At 33.0% G+C, this 23449-nt stretch overlaps 1 protein-coding gene across 2 annotated transcripts in view; it reads right to left on the bottom strand.

Moving 5' to 3' along the window:
• Positions 1–23449, bottom strand: part of snu (snustorr) — a 126173-nt gene that overhangs the window by 66635 nt on the left and 36089 nt on the right. The window contains exon 1 of one of the 2 annotated variants that reach the window (XM_068769532.1): positions 4294–4769. The exons of the other annotated variant lie outside the window; for it this stretch is intronic. Coding sequence (XP_068625633.1) covers positions 4294–4304 — 11 coding nt within the window. The 5' untranslated portion in view covers positions 4305–4769. Of the gene's footprint in view, positions 1–4293; positions 4770–23449 lie in introns of those variants that run through there. 2 annotated transcript variants of the gene reach the window in all.

The raw sequence follows: 23449 nt of genomic DNA, 5'->3' as shown, positions 1-23449 counted from the left end.
AAAGAGAGTCCTGATCGAAGGTTGTTTGGCGTTGAACCTGTTGGTCTAAGCCTCCACAACCATGAACAAATTGGAGTCTTCAATTGGAACATCACGTGATTCGAAATTAGTACCGAAAATTAAAGTGTGGATAGTCAATTACATTCGAAATATTTTTCCGTTAAATCGAAAAAAAATGATTTGAAATTCGAATACCGCCACCTTTTTTATTATTTTTTTTTTGTGAAAAAGATCGTTATTTTTTTCTGAGCATATCGTCAGACTGGCGCATTATTACGTTCTTCCGCAATAATTAAAATTAAAAAATGAAAAGTTTTAATTAAACAAAAAAATAATAATGACGCTCTCATTATACAAGCCTCCTATCATATTACTTAAGTAAATTATATGTTTATGTATTCATTTACTAAAGTATGATTTTACCATTTTTTCGTTCTCATATATATGTATATATATATATATATATATATATATATATATATTTCATATATATGAAATGTATATATGAAATATACATGAAAATGGATATATATATATACACATATATACATATACATATGGGATCTTTCTTTTCCCAGCTGCGATGTACGTGACAATAAAGCATTCATTTCAGAACGCTTAATACTACTGCATGTGCGGAAGTGGCTAAATATTGGTCCTTTTCTTACTTAGGATGAACTTCCGCAAGGTAACGCCTGATTCCATTAAATATTTAGAGATACATTCATAAATAAATCACATTTTATGCTTTACATATATAAAGGATTGTCTCTGCTCACAAATAAGTTTCCAGAGGATGAACAGCAATTTCTTCTGCATGCCATAATACAATATTGCGATCGCCAACTCGCCATGGCGTGGCGATTATGGTATATCCCATAGATATATACACCTATCCCCCGATTTACACTATACTTGTTTTACACGGCTTTCCAAATAAGTTTCTTTTTTGTTAAATAACCGATTTTATAACCATCTCTCATAATGTAAATATTTCTGTCTCAAACATCGGTTCGGATCAAATAACTTCGAGTGATGAAAGTGAATATCATTGATTCCGAAAAAAAGAATGAGAGTAATTTCTGAGAGTGATAAAGGATAATAAAACACTTTCGTTTTTATTTTTTGTTCTTCTGTTTAATGTATTGTAATTTAATAAAACAGTGTTTCCGTTATATGTTAAATATTTTAACTTGTCAATGCATTTTATATTTATTTCTGTGTACACCTAAAAATATTGAAAGTAATCACAACTGTTAAATAGCAAAATTATGCATTTTCTGCAAGCTTTTCGATTTATACGGTTTCGACTTGAAAATTTTTAATTTTCGATTTACACTTTTTTTATGAACGTATCTACCGTTTAAATCGGGGGATAGGTGTATTACTATCTTTGATTCATTCATACCTTGAGGTATCAACTTGTTAAGGCCCGAGAGATACGTAAATTAAATTGAATAAACTATTTTTACATTTTGCATATGTGGGAAGCAAGAAAAAATGACGTCTGAACACTTTCTTGCGTCGCGAGTTACAACCGTGGCCTCGCGTGCACATGATGTGTGTAAATCGTATCTCTACCGAATCTACATTATGCTTAATGCCATAAAAAAGATTTATTTTATTTAAAAAAAACGTTTAAAAATCAGGTCTTCAGTAATAAAATTATAAAATTTAAACCGTTCCAGTGAGAACTAATGGTTACATATAGAATATATATAACATTAAATAATTGTTAAAATTAGCTTTAACTATAGTCCTTGGCCGATTCTTCTGTATAATCAACATAAGAATCTCACAGTGGTCTATGTACATATATATTTACATGTTTGTTATATGTGCGTTGATTTTTCAACGATAATTAACAAATCATATTCGAAAGAATAAACATCTGTTACATTTTTTCAATAAAATTAAAAATTGGAATTCTTAATTGATCGTCAACTTTTTTAGAACTCTTTTATTTTTGACTCTGCTTTGCAAAGTTATAATTGTGAAGAAGAAGTAGAAATAAACTACACATTTTTTAATAAGGTTTTACACAGATTTATTTACGTATAATTTCGGTCAAATATAGCCTAAAAGAAAACAAAAGCGACATCATTGACATGGATTCTTATCATTTTAATTTTCGTATATATTATTTATAACATTAACTTTAAATATGCGATGCAAATTTTATATATACTAGTCCAATGATATAAAATCCAGTAATATAGCAACAACTTGAACGCTATATAAATCCCTGAACCACTAGCTCACTTTAAGATAAATAAGCCAATTCCTCCCAAACCTAAACCTTTTTGGACTCACTAAGATAAGAAGGTAATGTATCCTCTTCAAACTGCATAGTAAATTAAAACACCCGCCACTGGTTCCCAAACATTTGACGTCATTCAAAACAAATATAGTGCGCTACTATGTAATCAAATAAAGTTTCATCGGCCATAATAAGCATTACAATGAAAACAATCACACATTTGAACGTTCACTGCTTGATATAGGCCTTACCATAGATTTCTAGAAGCTTGCAGTTTTTTTTTGGACCAGATTCCTCTATCACTGCTTTTCAAATATCATTTCCAAATTCCGCGGATTTGAGGTGGTGGCTAGCCTAAAGCCTTTTTTAAAGTAGTGAACTTAAGGGCTCCCGGTGAAGCCTTGGATCGCTACATACTACTATTTCGCTTCGGTGGAGGCTTTTTGAAGTGATGAGGCATAGGAGACTCCACGAGGGGACCTCAACTTCATAGGATGTCCTCTTCGAGGGTGGACGTTCTACGCTGATCTCCACTCCATAACCTTGAGACTCTAATTGAAGTTCGTATATTATCACACTACGAAAAATAACGGTTATGTTTTAGCGATGCGTAGTAATTTATTTATTAAGTAATTTTCTACTTGTATATATAATATTTTCTTATTTATTCATAAAATAAAAAATCTTTTCGTGTCGCGAAAACTTTTTTAAGATTATTCGTGTCGTATGTTATTTTACGAATTTCTCTATGCGATCTTTATCCCCCACATAAAAATAGATTTGTGGCAAACGTTGTAGAAATATATCTTTTATCAGATAATAACTAAAATTAATTTTATATGTTATTACAATAAATTAATCTGAATATCTCTTTTTACATATTAGCTTCCTAGATGTTTAAGTATCATTCTTGGATTTTCACCAAAGAATTTAAATTGAGTAAGAACTCTAATTATATGAAAGCATAAATTATAATTATTTTGTTTTACGGATTGTGTATAATTAATTATAAATATGTTTAATAATTACAGTTAATTTTTTTTGGTACGTAAATTTGGTAGCAAATCGTGGTTAAAAATATTTTAACTACTCATATTATAATAGGTTATTTACGTTTAAAAATATTGCTATTTTATATCTAAGCATTACAGGATTAACTCTAGTCGATAAAAACACAGGATGATTGAATATTTGTGTTAAAATCATTAAACTTCTATTTCCAATCAGCTGTATTATGTGATCACTCTGCTATATGTTACATTGTTTTTTCTTTTAAAGTGCAACAGGGTGATTACTTCTATCAGTACAAAGTCCGCAGAGAAATATAGTAAACAATATTTAATTTTAATATGAGTTTTCACATTATTGATTTTAATATAGGGTGTACCATATATATGTTGACTGCAAATGAAATACACATTCCCCGATCACCATGTATAAGTATATAAAATAATTATTAAAACTGTTATAATTCGCAAATAATACTGCTAATTATCTAATATATAAAATTCTCGTGTCACGGTATTCGAACTTGAACTCCTCTGAAACGGCTTGACTGTATTTAACCAAATTTAATATGCGTATTCAGTAGGTCTGAGAATCGGATTCTATCTATTTTCTATACCCCTAAGTGATAAAGGTTGTTCACACTTAAAAAACATTTTTATTTTTTTAACGAAATTTTTTGTTTTTATTTTTTATGATACAGCATACAAGAATACATACAACCATAAATTTTCACCCCTCTACGATCAACCCTTATTTTTTATTTGTAAATTAATATATCAATTTTTTTTTGCAAAACAACGTTTGCGGGATCAGCTAGTTATTGATAAAATGCTATATGCTGTATAGCTTATCGTAATAAAATTTGATTGTAGATTTTTTTTTTAAGTTATAGTTTGTTATAAAGTTGAGGCAGAAGTAATAATTGTAGTTTTTAAATCGGGTCTAGGCCGACAGAACGGCCGTACGCCGCGGGCACTTTCGAAGTATTAATTATGGCTGGCATTATAAAATAAGCGTTCTCTTACGTTATTAGCATCTCGTATAGCAGCTTCCGCCTCTCATGCAGTCACTTCCCGCACACACAAGACAATGTATCACTTGAATATAACACACATGCGCACACGATTTATTCTGATTACAGAATTATATTTGGAACTTTCTAATTTGGCGCGTATTTTTTTTTATGACAGAAGCGCCGGCAGTATACACGTCTTACCAGACGCGCGCTCGGCTGTGGACTGACTTCGGTTCTCGCTCGCGTCGCGAGTTTTTTTTTTTCTTAGCGGCCAGCCACAATTAGTGATGTGCCGCAACCTTGCGATGTCTAGAATTAAAAAAAAGATTGATCGATCCGTCATTGAATGTGGCGGATAAATGATTTCACTAATTTCATTTGATCTTGACTTACCATTGGCTTTTTTTTTGTTTCATACACCTTGTGTTTTTTGTCACGACATACGCACACACAGTCGTGACGTAAATAGATGTTTATAATCTGTGTATAAATTGGGATATTGTATAGAATTTGTTATTTATTCCTATTTATGTAATATCTTTTCCTTGTAATATATATATACATACAAGTGCATACACACATATATATATATATTTGTACGTATGTTTATGTGTACATATGTGTGTGTATAAAATGTTTTATATTTTGTTTACTACGTACACCCTAAACCGCCCTCTCCTTCATGTCTCTCATCTCCACCCAAAGGTTGTCTGGTAGAGATCGCATAGAGCATTATTTTTACCCACCCACCAATTTTCATGCCTCCCCTCCCCCCTATGTAACATATGTATTTTTTTATATTGAAGCGAAAGGGTAAACTCGTGTCGACTCCACTTTTAAATTACTCACTTTAACATCAAAATTGTCTCCCCACTTTGGGGCCTGAAACACTGGCCTAGAGTACTTACTACTTCGATGTACAAAAAAGTGTAAGGATAAATAATTAACAATGTATTATTTATTATATGATATATAATTCATCTAATGTATTGACGTTAATGAAAATACATATCTAAGAAAAGCATGATAAACAATTGTTACTTTTCTTTAGGTTAATGTGCCTATAAAATAACATTCATATGGAATTTTTTCCTGGCGTATTATGTAGTTAGTTTTATGAATTGAAAAAATATAAGAAGCCAGTACTTGAACTATATGAAATAAGCTATGTTCAACAGTAATAAATAAACGAAAAAAGAAAGTTTGTACGGCACGCTTTTAAATAATTATATAAAACCAGTATAATTTTTATATAATTAATTTGAACTCAGGCTTGCGTTCACAGGTCGCGGATTCAATTCCCGTGATACAATCTTAAATAAATTTCACTTTGTGTATTACTTATATAGGATTATCATTGTTTACAAGCAAGTTTCCAAAGTATGAACAACAGCGCCCTCTGCGCACTACAACATTGGGACCACCAACCCACCACGCGTGGCGATTGTGGTATATATATATATATATATATATATATATATATATATATATATATATTCTTTTTTCGTTCCCCTATGTTGTGGAAGGACAGGGTCATTTTTTGTATCATAATTTATTTTTCACATCTTATTTTATTTCCGCACTCTACTTCAATTCATCTTAAGTTGTTTTTATTCTTTTTCTTACTTTCCACATTTCGTCTGTCTAACCCTTTTATTCTATTTCCCTCTTTTCCGATTCCTTTCTTCCGTCAACTTATTCCTTAGTTTTAAAATTTATTTATTTTATAATATGTTGTTTTACAGTTTTTATTTTGTTTACAATTTATTTCCATAGATATATTTAGGGGTGGCCTATGCCATAGGTCTGTAGGTAGATGTGACTTCACGCGACTTTAGCTGTCTTTAATCTACCTAGTTGGGGGTTTACGCTGACGTCACGTGTACCAGTTTGTGGTCGCCAATGGAGACCTTTCTGGCTCCAGTAGCCGTCAGATGCTGGAACGATGTGCTTCACGAAATATCTCCTCATTTTCTTATTCGAACTCGGAGCGAAACTGTTTATCTTTGGATGACCCTGAGGGTTCTTATAAAGCCCACTGCAAGCGAGAATCTCAGAAATGTGCTCCAAACACCGCCATTTCAGACGAGCAATTCCTTTGTTCTTCTGCAGATATCCTGATAAACCGAGGTCCGTATTACATCTAATATATAAAATTCTCGTGTCACGGTGTTCGAACTTGAACTCCTCTGAAACTTGGCTTGACCGATTTTTACCAAATTTTATATGCGTATTTAGTAGGTCTGAGAATCGGCTACTATCTATTTTTCATACCCCTAAGTGATAAGGGTTGTTCAGCCTTAAAATTTTTTTTTATTTTTTAGACGAACTTTTTTGTTTTTATTTTTTTATGATACAGCATACAAGAATACATACAACCATAAATTTTCACCCCTCTACGATCAACCCTTATTTTTAAATTGAAAATTAAAAATATTTTTTTTTTGCAAAACAACGTTTGCGGGATCAGCTAGTTTATTTATACAAAAATATCGATACGATATACGATACGATTTTTTCATTATATCGATAGTGATGGTACATCACCACGTTGTCAGCGCGAACGCGACTGGCCAGTCCGGTGTGTTAATAATGACGTAAGCTGTTTCGGCAACAAGACACCATCGCGTCTTTGGCTTAAATCAAATATGTGCCAACATCACAGGCGACATTGCTTCGCCATTCTTCTTCATATTTATATTTCGCGCTGGTAGCCTTTGCGCAAAATCCGCGAATTGAGAATTTAATCCGCGTACGCTATCGAATAAACCTTATACAGGGTGGTTGAAGACACAACTGTTTTTAAACGACGTTGACGTATCAGCTCATAGACACCCACAGGAACATAAAAGCAAAGCCTTCCCCAAAGATATACGGGATATACCATAATCGCTAAGTTTTGTAGGGGACTTGGCGATCGCGGTGTGGTATTATATATTATATAATACATTTAGAATTCCAGGGATTCCAGGGATACAATATTTAAAATTATATAATATTGTATCCCTGGAATAGAACACTGGACTTACAATTGCAATACTAAGTGATATACACCAAAACCTCGCTTTGCGTTGTTTCGTTTTGCGTTTTTTTTTTCGAAGTTGCGTCGCTGCTTAATTATCACAAATTTTCACTGTGCGTCGTTAGGTTTTCGAAGTTGCGTTGTTTTGGGTTCGAGTCCTTAATTTTTTTTTGAAATATTCTTTTTTTTTCTAAAAGATAGCAACACTTTTGTTTTTAATTGCGCCATGCCATCAAAACTCGGGGATTCCCTTTCTAACTAAAAATCAACGCAATTTGAATACAGTTTTGTTTTCACTTTGTTTTGCTAATTTTAGAGTTCAGTTTCAATTACGTAGTGTTGTGCTTTTTAAAAAAAAATGATATAAATTTTTACGTGTTGTTTCTGGTTACAAAAAACGTAAATATTTTTCCAATTTATTTATTTGCAGGGTTTTATTATTTATGTTTTTTAAATGTTTACTTTGTTCAATTTTCTTTTTAAAAAGTAGTATTGTCGTGACCCTGGAACCTATCTTCGATCTTTACATGGTTTGCTATAGAAAAACTTAATTCACTTTGCGGCGTTTCAATTTGCGTCGTGTTTTTTTGGAACGTAACCACGACGCAAAGTGAGGTATTGGTGTACTTAGCTGCTACTGCTCAAGTCTTGTACTTAGAGTTTCATATATTAACACATTATCTGATACAAGAAAAATAACTGTTTTGATATTTCTATCATTATGAAAAACTTTGCTCTATACACATGATTAATGAAAGTAAGGTGATGTACCAATAGAATGTTCTAGAAAAGGCTTGTGTATATATTCGGTGAACACATTTTACCATCGCATCATCTTGAAACAATGTACTGTCGTTTTTGTTTGTGAGACATCTAGCATACGCAAATTGTATGCGTCATATAAACAAACCAATTAATGACGCGTGCTGACATGTTATTTGAAACGGCGCGACCAAGACTACAGTTTTAAAGAGTGTGCATCGGAATAACATGTATTAATACTATCATGCCCTTTCGTATATCCAGTGGCGTACCTAGGGGGGGGGGGGGGGTAGGTGCGGTCCGCACCGGGCGGCACTTACCTTGGGGCGGCATTATTTATATTTACTTATAGTTGTAAAAAGCAACTTTTTCATTTCAAATTTATTTTCTTTCCTTAATAATAAATGATTATTATAAGTTTAATATTTGATTTATATAAATTATGATTAAATTTATGATTTCGAATATTATTCCTCGGTGTATATAAATGCATTTTAGTGTAAATTTTGGATTCTAATTCAAGAACAAGATAATAATTTTATTTTATTGTATTCATTACAAATTCGTTGAATTCGTAAAAGGATCTTTACGACTTTGTTCGGCAATTTTTCCTAACTAAATTTTTTTGATGTCAGTTTATAAATGTCATTTCTTTTGAAAAGTTAATATGATTACTTTGAAGTGATATATCAATATTTTTTTTAAATCAAAAACCACTATTTGATTGACATATAATAGAAAGGGCGGCAAACTGGAGATCGCCCCGGGCGGCAAAAGTTCTAGGTACGCCACTGCGTATATCATACATCAAGACAAGGTCTTTGATTAGGAAGGAGGCTCCATGAAGTGAGTCACAAGGCTGGCACATAGAACGCGTAGTGCGTTCCGTCTCCTGGGAGACAGGGTGGGCGGAATTTTAACTTTGTCGGTTGCTATTGCTTTATAAGCATTACTGTCACTTAGGAAAGCGTTATTTCTGGTTACAGTGGCTTAAAAAACCTCAGCAACGCTTCTGTGTATAATAAGACGAACAACGGAAACAGACATCAAAGGTATTTTTTGTATTAATTTACGACATTCATACACAATTGAAATCCCTTCAAAACTAAGTGTTTTGATACTATTTTTATAATGCGAACAGAAAAGAATTTGAATAACCAACTTGGAAGCCTTCAAGTTAAGGGTGAAAAGGTTCTGCAAGTATGAAACTTAGACAACGTTGTCGCTTAACATCAGACGAGAAGTTCAAATGCAATGCTTCAAATGCACTATGTACAAACGATAGATGCCCACGACTGGACATGTGGGTCATCCCAAAGACCGCCACGAAGACTGGTCTCGCGTTCCATATCATCACATCTCGGAACCTTATATATCGACAGTCCACCCAATGGTGGGCCTATCCAGTGGTCATACCACAAGCCGGTAGACGTGGCCGTTCAACCGACAAATCCATCTCGCTGATATGTTGCTATATATAGCTTGATGCAAGTCGCTTCCAACCGGTCCTATTGGGAATCTATAGTGAAGCCTATATCCAAAAGAAATTGACGACACAATTCATCGCTATTATTCAAAGTAGTTAATAATATAAATAAGTATATCATAACATTCGATTTTGAAGTATAGCATATCCAAATGTAAGACCGTGAATGGTTTATATCAGGGGTGTAAAACTCGCGGGCCGCATCCGTCACAAGATAAACACTCTTGCGTGCAAAAGTAAAAAAGTAAGTATCAGAGAAGAGATATCCAGTATGAACACGTAAAAAATTATTTCTAATATATAAAATTCTCGTGTCACGGTGTCTCCGAAACGGCTTGACCGATTTTTACCAAATTTTACATGCGTATTCAGTATGTCTGAGAATCGGCTACTATCTATTTTCCATACCCCTAAGTGATAAGGGTGGTCCACCCCTAAATTTTTTTTTAATTTTTTTGGTTTTTATTTTATTATGATACAGCATACAAAAATACATACAAACCTAAATTTTCACCCCTCTACGATCAACCCTTATCTTACATTTGTTAATTAGAAACTTTAATTTTTTTTTGCAAAACAACGTTTGCGGGATCAGCTAGTAACTTTATATAATACTGTGATCAAAAAGTAAAGTGAATTTATTAATAAAATATAAATTCTTATTTGTTCTTTCAAATCAATTGCATCACCTGCAAAGTAATCCCCGTTCGATAAAACGCACTTTTACCAACGCTTTCAACAGTCATAACAGTTGGTCTTTTATCGGTATAGCCTTTAAGATCTTCGATCCAAACATGTAAAAACAGCCTCCTCGCATTGGTATTTTAAGTCTGCTGAAAAGTTTGAAGTAGCACGAAACCAAATTAAGCAAATACGGTGGTTGCAGAACGACGTGAGTCGAGTTTTTGGTAAAAAAATGTCGCAAAAAACCATTGCAGTATTACATCGACTAATCTTGATACGTTTCAGATACAGAACATAATTTAAAATGGTCTGAGCGAAATGATATTTGTAATTTTGACAAACATGCTTGACATATGTAGACAGTCTTACCAACATAGAAAAAAAATTACCTGCGTGACGCCTGGGAGTTTAAATATAAATATTATCTTACTTTTTAATCACAGTAGCATGTTTTGAAATGTACTTATCAAAATAAAATTACTTGTTCATAAGAAAATTGATTTTGTAGCGCCAGAGAGGTTATGAGTTTGATACCCCTGGTTTAAAACTTTCAAAGTTCAGTGTACCTATAAATTCGTATAAAAACTTTCCACACACAGACTCAATAGTAAGCGGTCGTTACATGCCGCAGACGGGAAATCCCCGAGTATTTTATTGACCTTTAAAAAATTCCAATCGTGTACTGCACTTTATAAAACAACTTCAGATACTGTTATACTAATACTTTTGTACTAGTATTACAATTTTAGTATTAAATACATCTTTTTTCTATATGTCGCTCCAATAGTACAACTGTTAAGCGCATAGAATTCAAAATGTCTATTATGTTATGTCGCATTCCTGTATAAAAATAAGTTAATATAACATATTTCAGAGTGGCCACTAAATATATTTATTATTAAAGGTTAAAAAAAAATTAAAAAAAGTTTTTATCATCGATACATACTGACCGATACATCGTAAATATAAGGAAACCTAGAATGTAGTGGTTGAGGATGGATGTATGGCTAATGGAATGAAAGAGAAAGACTGGGAAAATTGTTGAACGAAAGAAACAGTACGACAGATGAAACATGAAAGAGAAGAATGATAATAATAAAAAAGTAAATAAATTATTAGAAATAAAAAATCCCTGTCCCACACGAGATAGGGGATCGAGAGGTCCCCAATAGCAGGGAATAAAAAAACATTGTAAATGTACGGATGAGTCATCAAATGGGTGAAATTCAAAGTGAACTGTTAAAAAATATTTGATTACAATTAATCAATATATCTTTAATTTACGATTGATTTTTGTAAAACTTGCAAGTATCTCAACATTTCAGCGAGTCATTGATCTTCTTCACAGATTATCAATAGAACCGTAGGTAGGTAGTAGGTTGGACGTCATATGCTTGGTGTCCATTCCAGAACGTGAAGGCTCCAGCCGTATACGTTTTACTACGTTTTCTGCTCACTGTCATTTCGACATACCAGTCACCTGGGTTAAATCGGTTATTTTCGTGATCTACGGTGTAATTCGATGTCATTTAAACCTCGAGCATAGCCTTCTATATCACTGCGAGCATGACAATATTTAATGGAATCAGGCGTTACCTTGCGGAAGTCCATCCTAAGTAAGAAAAGGACCAAAGTGCACCGTGGCAATAATCGGTGTAACATATTATAACTCCTGAAGATGCCCGTGGAGGGGTGAAACACGTGTTGAGTGGTTTAACGGTGGCAGTTGTGTGATTCGCATTGTTTGCCGCATACGCATTTATCAGCGGGCTGGCGGGCGGTGCATTTTATTGCACGACTACCACTGCATGTGCGGACGTGGCTAAATATTGGTCCTTTTCTTACTTAGCATGTCAATGTCCAGAAATAAGAGACCATGTTATTTATGGTACTGAAAGACATTGGACGAGAAGTTAAGTTGCATCTATATCCCAAACCAATGACGTTAAACTTACAATGCTACGATGGTACATGATTTGAATAAATCTTCACTCTTATCTAGAAGACTCCTAAGTTATATTTGTCTGGAAACAATAAAGCCCGTAGGTTGATCTAATTCTCGGTTGTTCGTATAAAAGTAAAAGCTGATCCAGCTAACGTTGTTTTGCAAAAAAATAAAGTTTTTAATTAATAAAAAAATAAGGGTTCGTAAAAAATATTTGTCTAAAAAAATAAATAATAAAAATTAGGGGCGGACCACCCTTAATATTTAGGGGGATGAAAAATAGATGTTGTCCGATTCTCCACCCTGGCCGATATGCGCGCTAAGATTCACGAAAATCGGTCGAGCCGTTTCGGAGGAGATTAATCACGCACACCGCGACATGACAATTTTGTATATTAAATTTGCGAACGTATAGTGCGGGTGGAAGAAATTTACAATAATATACGGATGTCGTGAATCCGGTGCGTCTTATGGTATGGAAGAAAGGAGATGGAGGGAATTGTGTAAGTCCGCTGTGTTGGGTATCGATATAAAACAAGCACATTTAGTTAATTATTTAATGTAAAGGATCAAATATGTTACACTTGAAAATGTCCGTTGATGGTAGATGCAAAAAGATCGTCTTTTGTCAGAAGCCGGTGAAAGACGCCGTGCGTTTCGATACACGCACTCAAGTACAATAATAAAAAGTGTTACGTTCGGATACAATATCGAACACGCTGCACACTCTTCAAAATGCAATTAGTAGGATACATATACTACCTCCTTGATACCTCTTGGCTGGTATATATAAGAAGTTAGTTTTTCTCTAATATTATATCGTGAATACATTTGAAGTACAGAAATGTACAAATAAATAGCCGGACCGAGGAATTAGTTAAGATCGCGGGGAGTCGATGGATTCGAGCAGTGACCGGATATCGTGATCTTTCAGGAAGGCCTATGGCGACAATGCCTTTGTTAATCACAAGGCATAGGGCTCCCCTAAAGATATATATATATATATATATATATATGCCCCCCCCAGGATATCTTAGTGATCTTTCAGGAAGGCCTATGGCGACAACGCCTTTGTTAATCACAAGGCATAGGGCTCCCCTAACGATATATATGCCCCCCCCCCAGGATATCTTAGTGATCTTTCAGGAAGGCCTATGGCAACAACGACTTTGTTAATCACAAGACATAGGGCTCCCTTAAAGATATATATGGGGGGCATATATCATAATCAGCGCCGTACACAGAAGCCATGCCTCCTATATTATTAATGTAGTGTGAAATATTTGAGTATATATCCTCGGAATCGAACTCGCGACCTATACGCCTTTGTACTGAAATCTTGTCTGTGTAAATAAACAATAATTAAGCTGGTATAAGCGTATCAAGTTGCAGACAAAGTTATTACTCTCAAATATTTTCAGCGCACAAAGTAAATTCAACTTTATACGTTTATAATATGGTCGATTATTTAATAACAATATTAAAATGAACTTTAGACATTTTAACAGTGTACAATGGTCAACATTAGGTTTACAATTGAATGAACTTATTTTAGGTTCAATGAACCTTTTGAAACAGTAAATGTGATCACGAAAAGGCTATGTTACAATTATTATAATAAAAGGTGTATATATACATAAAATATCAAACGTAGAATATGATTGTTATACACCTCGATCTATGGTTTAAAAATAGGTTTATACAGGATGATCGTTCATAAATGTCATAGCTTTAAATATGTGAATGTAAAGTTCATGTTTACGTATGTTTTCAATCATCTTGTATATTACTATTATTGTTTTTTTTTATAGTTTCGTTAAATATTTTATACCTATAATAATAACCTGTATATATATATATATATATATATATATATGTGTGTGTGTGTATATATATATATTGGGTAGTAAAATGTAAATGATATTTATGTGACCATACGAGCATAAACCACAAGTGAACATAGAAATATGACCACGACGTAACTCGATATTAAACGACACAATTTTGCTATGTTTTCCGTAGGATTTATGTTCTTACGTAGTGTAAAGTGTTTTGTATGTTATATTAATTTTGACTGCATATCTATTTTTATTGCTATTCTTTATTGTACACGTTAAGATACATTTAATAAGTTTTACAATAATATACAATAAAGTACAATGGGTGGTCTTATCACACAAGGCAATCTCTTACAGACAACCATAGTATGGAAAAGGTAAAAGTACTAATAATGGGTAGTTTACGTGTACAAAAAATACATATTCATAAACAAATGAACATAAACAAACATCGACATACATTTTTAAACATACATACATACGTGTATAACATATATACTTATAATAAATAAGGTTTAATACATATTATAAATATAATACAATAATAAAAATGAAAAAGAAATGAATTAAGCATAATAAACATACTAAACTTCTTCTGTATCATTTCAGCCGATGGGTGCCCACTGCAAGGCAGTTGCACGAGAGATTGCCCCGCCCACTGCTATTTCAGAAGAACAATTCTTCTGCGGAACTTCTGCGCGAACTTAACTTCTATCGCGAAACATTGCTCTCTAGGTGACTTTCAACTTCCGTGTGAAGCTCGTTGTAAATGACCACGTTTCGTATTCACATGTCATCACCGGCAACACACATTCATCAGAAACTCTAAGACTGCACTTAATTGAAATAAATAAAAAATAAATGATTAATGTATCCACATAAGCCTTAGACAAATGATGTGTGACATTAGCTATTTACGTCAAAACGAGTATTTTTTTGTTAAACTAACCTCTAACTTAGAACCAACTTGACGTCACTTATGCGACAAGCGTCAGAATACTTAATTGCTTGATATACACATACGCATTCACTTAGTTAAGTAAAGTAATATGTTTGTTTATACAGCCTTTAAAACGTCATAAAACAGATTGATATTAATAGTACAATGCATACAGATACATACAAACTCAGGAGTTGTCCTGGTGTAAATACAGCAGATCCTTCAGAATACGACCGGCAATAGTCGGTAAAGAAACATACTGTATATAATACAACACGTTATTTTAATATCAGTGTAATGGAAGTACTTAATCTTGTTTATAATTCGACATAAATTGTTTGTCTTATTTTATTATTAACTATCTATGCCCACGGCTATGTCCGCGTGGAATTTAACAATAAAAAAAATTTTTTTTTTCGTTTAAGATTTTTTCTTAAATAAAAGTAGCCAAGTTACTTCGTTTTTTTTAAATGGAGCCCGCTATTAGAGACCTCTGGTATTCCTATCTTTGAGGACAGGGTCGTTTTTTATATATTTTTTATTTTCTTCTTTTTTTCATTTCTATACTCTCCTATCATTCTTCACATGATCTATCTTTCTTATCCTTACTAACTACCATTCATTTATCGCCTCACTTCCTTCGTCTTGTTCGTAAATATCACAGGGTTTTTATCTCATTTATTTACATGGTATATACATATTTACCATTTTACATTTTTAATTCACTTATTATTTCTATATATCACAAAATTATTGTTTTTTTTATTTAATTGGTATAACTATTCATTTATTAATTTATTCTTTTCTATCGACTTGTATCTGTTCTGTTTATTTTCATTACATTGTCTACTATCGTCTTGCATGCGAGGAACGCTGGTCTGTCGTTGTTAGTTACTTATTATATGATCTACCTGCCAGTATATGTCATATCATCCCTCCAGCCATTTCAAAGATTGGAACCAACAGATAGACAGGCAATGATCTAAACAAAAATTTTAGTATACGTACAGTATATATATTCATATGTGTGTAGTAAAAAGCGATAATTTTATCAGGCATTCCAATTTAATGTATTAATATGTTTAAATATAAATAATTCTGAATAAATTTATGGACAGTACACTTACAGAAATGACGCCGACAAACATACCAATTATAATTTATGTTACAATTATTACCTTTAAATTTAAAGAGCTAATACATTTTAAGCTTCGTGTGCAGTGTCGTTGAACCGAACTGATACGAACTTTCAACTATTGTTAAAAAGATTATCATGAAATATATTGCGTTTCGAAATCATAAGTCCATGGATATTTTAAATAATAGATTTAAATTTATTTAACATTATAAACATTGACCAATGGTAGCTCAGAGATAGAGGACTGAAATCATATGTCGCGGATTCGATTCTCGACATACAATCTCATATAATTCACACTTTGTGCATTAATTATATAGTATTGTCACTGCTCACAAATAGTTTTTTTTTTTTCAATATTATATGTCGGAACTTTGTAGTTTTGGCCTGCGTAGACAGATGGCGCTGACAGAGGCACCGCGCGGTAGAACCGACACTAATAAAGACTCAACAGCGACACTACACACACGTATATATAATATATGAGTAAATATAACATAAATTAAGTGAACTACCAGAGATACTTAAACTAGACGCGGTCTGGATACTAGATAATCTAAAACTATACCCATATATATAGGCTATAAAAATACACACGTAACTATAAACAATTATATACATATGTGCAGTACTAAATACCAGTCAATCTATTTTTATATAACTTGCACAGCTGCCTTAGTGTTTTAGAAAGCAGGACGTCACTTTTGTTTTTTTTTTATGAGATATTCCCATATATTAAAAATGACAGAGACTTTTGTTTCTAGTAATTTTCAGTACATTTTTTATAAGCGTTCTTTTCGGTCAGCTTTCACAAGTTCTTTTACTATTTCTTCTTTAATTCTTTCCACCTTTTGTAACAATCCTTACACACATCGCCTCTTTCCTTTCGCCGCGTTCTTTTAGTGTCACAATTTTTAATTCTCCTTTTCGTTTTTTATTTTACATTTATTTTTTACTTGAGTAAATTATATTTAATTTATTTTTATTTTTACATTTTACTTTCTTTGTTATATTATAATAATATTTAAAAACAATTGTAACGGCGTTCACTATTTTACACAGTTTAGGCGATAGGGCCATTTTCTATTCTTACCGCGCTAACGTGTTAGAGGAATTGAAGGAGGTTTTGGAGGTCGTTGGGTTTTTAGATCACATCGGCGAACGCTCCACGGAGTGCCTATTTCCAAGGTCTTCCACAAGCGTACATCTTTTGGACAGTCTCTATAAATGAATCTTATTTTTGAAAACAATTTTTAGTGCTACAAATTGTAGACCCCTCTACGCCGTAGCAGAAATTGCTACGAAAAGTGAAAGTATAGAGATCATAAAGCAGAAATATATAAAAACGAATGGTAATTGATAATAAACAAATGAAGTAAATTTATATTCGTTATGCACGCAAAAGAGAGTTTTATAACATAAGGTAATACTATTAGATTACTCGTAATTACTGCAATTACTTTAGAGGGAGAAAGTTACAAATACATAGAAATATATATATATATATAAGTAACATTTTCCTTGAAGGTAGGAAAAGGTATATTAACATACGGAACCAAGACGTGGTCACTTACGACGGTCGCAGAACAGATGGCCAGTGGTACTTTAGGGTTCTGCAATTGATACCATAGACTGGTACGTGCAGGGTATTATGTCCAACCCTAAGGTGAACAGATGATCTTGTTAAAGTCCATTAACAGGTTTTCGAAATATGTGGGTTAATTGTCTAGCACTGGACATTCTTCGAAATGGTGATAAGGTATGAGAAGACATGTCGAGAATGGAATAAGTAAGCAATACAGCAACTTTGCAATCGTTTACTTTAAGTTACTTCGGGAACATTATGCGAAGTTTACACTTGTCGTTCATCCGTTATTGGATTAACTGTCTTATTGAGGAATTATAAATGTGGTTAAGGAAATTAGAGGAAATAATAAAAGACATTGAAAAGGACGAAATATGAACTTAGCAATTAATTAAAAATATTTTAAAAATTACAATGTAAAGCCTCTGTTGAGTTCCATAGAAGTTGAATGAGAGATCCAGAAAACGAAGTCAATAAATAATAAATAAAAAACTAACTAAAATAGGGAATATACCTACTTCGCACGCGAATTTATTAGCGTGCTGGCAGGCGGTGCACTTCATTGCACGACTACTGCTACATAGCGGAAGTAGCTATATAGCAGTCCCTTTCTTAGTTAGGATGGACTTTCGCAAAGTAACGCCTGAATGTATTAGATAAATAAAAACCTGTCTTATTTTTAAACGGTTTTATTTAGTTCGACCCGTACGGAATTTGTTTGGGTCAAAATTAGAAATTGAAATTTAAGCACCTTCCCGTTGTCAGATTGATCTGAAATTTGGTACACACATTTAATTTAGATGACAATACAATATAATAAAATCAATAACATTATAAACCTAAGATGGCCGCCGATACAAAATGGCGGATTACATATTTTTCCTTAACCCCCTCGAAATGGGTATCAAATGAAAGGACTACACTAGTAAAACACGATGATTATGTCAAAATTTAAAATTCAAGATGGACGCCGTTCCAATATGGCGGATTAGGTACATATTTTTCCACAACCACCACAATATGAGTATCAAAAAACCGTTTAGCTTAAAAGTTTTTTAAATGTATGGCTCCGGTTATGGATGTCTCTCATACTTCCACTGATCTTATTATAATAATAATTTATTTATTATTGTTTTTAATAATATCTCTTCTGACTTCTATATTAATGTCGTACATTCATTCCTCTTTTGTTCGTTCTTTTCTTACATTACATTTCATTCTTTACGTTCCTTTCATACCTCGCGTCAAGTAGTATATTTTGTTTATTTGGTTAATCTGTATTTTTTTGATTTTATAATACAATTGATATGTTTTAAATTGTGTCTAAACTTATTAGAATTCAATCAGAGAGATTTGTTTCAGTTAATGACAATGGTGACGAAAGGACAATATCCGAGGAGACGCAATATTTGAATATTAGCTTGCTTCATCTCGAGATGTCGATTAGAATAAATCATCATCAAATGCCATCATCACGACGCCGCGCGTGACATAAACAATGATGTGTGTGTCAAATGATTTTTCTCGAAGCAATAAATCGATATTGCAATAAAATATTTATATATTTAATGTTTATTACACACCTCGACTAAATTTATTTGCCATTAATTCTTTATGTTACTTACAATTAAATTATTTTATTTATAATTTGATTATTATATGATGACGTCAGTGTGTAGAATCCGAAAATAGAACCTTTTATATATTTATTGGTAGTCATTGATGAGGAAACACCGGTATAGGGCAGACGATTTGCTTGTTGAAATGTCAGAGGGCAAGCCAAGCAGCGGAGGATTTTTCTCTTTTTTCATCTTTTTTTTTCAGAATATTACAGTAGTATACAAGACATTTTGAAATATATACAGAATGATATCAAATTTAAAATATAACGAAAACACACAAAAATGAAAAAGGAAGTCTGGTATGTTTATCGGGAGTCACAAATAATCTTTCAGAGCCGAATGAGGCTTGCGGGCCGCATACTGCCTCCCTTCGACTCTCCTACCTGACTTTATAATTTAAAAAAATATATATATGCAAATCCTTATGCTCAAAATAAAGTTTCGTGGGTTCAAACGCGTGTTGATCTGATCTGAAATTATTCGTGTTGGTTTTTGGTATAACTTCCAGAAATATCATAAATACAGTTGTATTTTTCTATATAATTTATAGATATTACAAGTGAACTGTGGTACCCCAGAGGTAGACGATTGAGACTTGCAGTCGCAGGTTTAATTCCCGATATACAATCATTGATAATTCACACTTCGTACATTAATCTACAGGATGCGCAACACTGTATCTGTATACCACAATACAATCGCCAATCTGCCTATCACGTGTGGCGATTAAAGTATATCCCCCATACATATCTTTGGGGGAGACCTAAACAACAAGTTGGTTTATTGTAAAAGCCTACACAACTGAAATGTGTAAAAATCCTTTATTACTAATGTTTATCTTGTATACATTGCAAAAGGCTTTCATATTTAAGAATGATTTTATTCAAAAGCTATGTGTATTATTAAGTAAAAAACCATATCTACTATTAAGTTAAATTCTAAACAGTATCGCTACAGATTTCAACTTAAAACAAGTTCTTATACGTCAATTATGTTTCGTCAAAACAATTATCCGACACGTACAATCTTAACTGTATATAATAATAAACTTTAATCCTTCGAAATAGAGTGCATATCTGTATGAATGGTAATTATATATTGCGCAGCACAAGGAAAATGGTGTTTTATTACGAAGCCCGCAATGTATTTTTTTCAATAACCATCCGGCGTTTTGGATTTTCCGCCGGCGTTCGTACACCGCTTTTGCGTCATATAACTGTATCAAACGTTTATAAAACTTATTACGAGTGTGTTAATGTTGAAATTAGGTTGTTACACTCATAAACAACATTGAATTTGGTTTTCTAGAAAGTATAAGGTATACTTCTTCACCATGTCAGTCAATAGACTACCATTGCAAGGCGTGGGCATTCCCCGAAGATCGCCAACGCGACCGGTCCACCCAGTGGGAAGCAAACCCAGTCATTTGACTCGAGTTCATCACTCGACAACCTTTCAGCGCAAATTCCTGTCGATTCCATGACGTCCTCCATCCAACAAGCAACTCTTCAAGCTTAGCGGTGACCTTTGTCTTTTTGCAGATCTACTCATTGCTAATTCAATCTCGCAGAGAAACTAGCATAGGTCTCTCCATTGTGCCTTCTTATATGGCCGGTGAAAGACCACGTTTCGGATCCGTATGTCATCACCGGCAACACATATTGTTCAAAGACCTACGTCTTAAAATATTGCGGTATTTCGACAAAAGCTTCGAACATAATATCCATTGTTCTATGGGTGACCTTGAGCCTTGCGCCACCGTAAACGATCACGTCTGAGATGTATATGTCATCACGTATAACATAATCTGGTGAAAGACCTTCGTCTTCATGCATTGCGGTATTTATAACTTTTAGAGTTTTTCCAACGCTGAATAACCAAGTTTGATTATTAAAAAATTACTATTGAGTTTAAACGTACATAGATATATCCAGTTTAGGGGTATAACAAAACGATGACGACATAAAGAGAAATATGTCTCTTGAACAGATTCTACGAAAAGATTACTATTACTATACAGAAAAAGATTCTACGAAACTATTTTGTATTACTTTATTGTTAAGATGCGGTCACACTCATTTAAAAATACTATTTAGGCTTTTTCTGATAAATATATATATATATATATAGTAGTAGTATATATATATATATATATATATATATATATATACTACTGCGTACCGTGAACCTTTTTGAAAGTTTATTTTTAGTGAGTCGATCCCAAAAATCAGTGTAATATACTTTCAAATATTAAGCTGAAAACAATACATGCTATACTTTGAACTTACCCATAAGTCCGAGGTACTTTTTGTACTCGTATTTCATCTGTACTAATTTCTTATATTGTTTCGGCTACTGTGGTAGCTAGCTTAGTTTGAACCTACCTCATGACGTCGAACGTTTTTTGAACGTAATGATATATAGTGTATAGTAATGTATATATTTGTATGTATGTACACCCTAAACTGCCTTCTCCTTCATGTCTCTCATCTCCATCCAAAGGTTGTCTGGTAGGTGTCTTCACTTCCGCAAGGCATCAGTGATCATCTTTTCTATGAGCTATGTGGCCAGTTCACCGCTGGGCTGTGTCGTTTTTTATTATATTCGCACATTCATAACACCGGATAAGATTAAGGCTTCACGTGAATGTACAAATTTTGAATTAATTATCACAACCTGTTTCCGTATACGCAAACGTAAAAACCAATGTTTAAGTAATTCATATTAGCAATAGAATTTTTTTGTGTTATGCATGTTACATTGTGTTAGTTACAAATATTTGAATCATTTGTATTATCAAAAATCGACAAGTAATAAAAAAAATCTTGGCAGAGAGCAGGTTATATGGTGCGCAAAAAAGTCGGCTGCTAGAGCCTTTAGATCCTAGATTGGAGACCACGAACTGGTAAGCATAACGCAGGACGTTAGTCTTAAGGTAAAATTATAATAAAGTAAAACACCTATCCCCCGATTTACACGGTACTTGTTTTACACGTTTTCGCTGTTATACGGTTTTCGAAATAAGTTTTTTTTTTGGTTTTTATCGCACTCTACTAAATGCTACTGTGATTGAACAAGTGTCCTGTGTACACATTTCACGGGGAATCCCGAGCTTATGTGCTGACTTCAGTATGAAGATGTTTACAAAGATCTTACAAAAACTTCAAAGCAATTGTTTATAACCGATTTTATTACCATCTCTCATAATGTAAATATTTCTGCTTCAAACATCGAATCGGCACAAATAACTTCGAGTGATGAATTTGAATTCGAACCTTTGATTCCGAAAAAAGAATGAGAGTAATTTCTTTTTTGTTCTTCTCTTTAATGTATTGTAATTAAATAACAGTGTTTCCGTAATATATTAAATATTTTAACAATTGTCAGTGCATTTTATTTTTATTTCTGTGTACACCCAAAAAATATTGAAAAAAATCACAACTGTTAAATAACAAATTTATGCATTTTCTGCAAGTTTTTCGATATACACTGTTTTGACTTGAAAATTTTTAATTTTCGATTTACACGTTTTTCTTAGGAACGTATCTACCGTGTAAATCGGGGGATAGGTGTATAATGTTCAGAAATTGAAGTTATAAATGTAAATGATGTAATATTGTAAAAAAGCAATAAGAATGAAAGAAAATATGAAGGAAGAAAGAAGATAGAATGCCGTATATAGTGTCAGACGAAAGAAGAAAAATAAGTTGTACTGAAAAACTTAGTGACATGAAAGTCGCTGCTCCAAAAATGATATGGGTACGATGGGTCCGCAAAAACGAGATCCATAAAAAACCCTCCGATTACAAAGGAAATCTTGGGACAGGCCTATGTCCAGCGGTGGGCGATCTAGGATTGACGTGATGATGTATATTACCGATGACCAGTTAAACATAGCAGGTTTTTTTTAACGCGATGTGGTGGTTTGAATTCACAGCTCAATAAGTTTCCGCTATTAAATTAACAAGTGGAATTTGCCCATAAGCAAAATAATAGTACAATATATATATATATATATATATATATATATATATATACGTTTATATATATATATATATAAACGTGTTTGCTACTCAAAAATTAACCTAAACGCAATGCAAAAAATGAAGATCGTAACATTTCTGACGGCTTTCAAATTCAAATC

The sequence above is a fragment of the Battus philenor genome, unplaced genomic scaffold (genome assembly GCF_028537555.1).
Source record: "Battus philenor isolate CCGP_79_NKW_IND1 unplaced genomic scaffold, ilBatPhil1.0.hap1 SCAF_28, whole genome shotgun sequence".
Classification (NCBI taxonomy): domain Eukaryota; kingdom Metazoa; phylum Arthropoda; class Insecta; order Lepidoptera; family Papilionidae; genus Battus; species Battus philenor.
The sequence above is the reverse complement of the archived record's forward strand: the minus strand, read 5'-3'. Positions and strand labels throughout refer to the sequence as shown.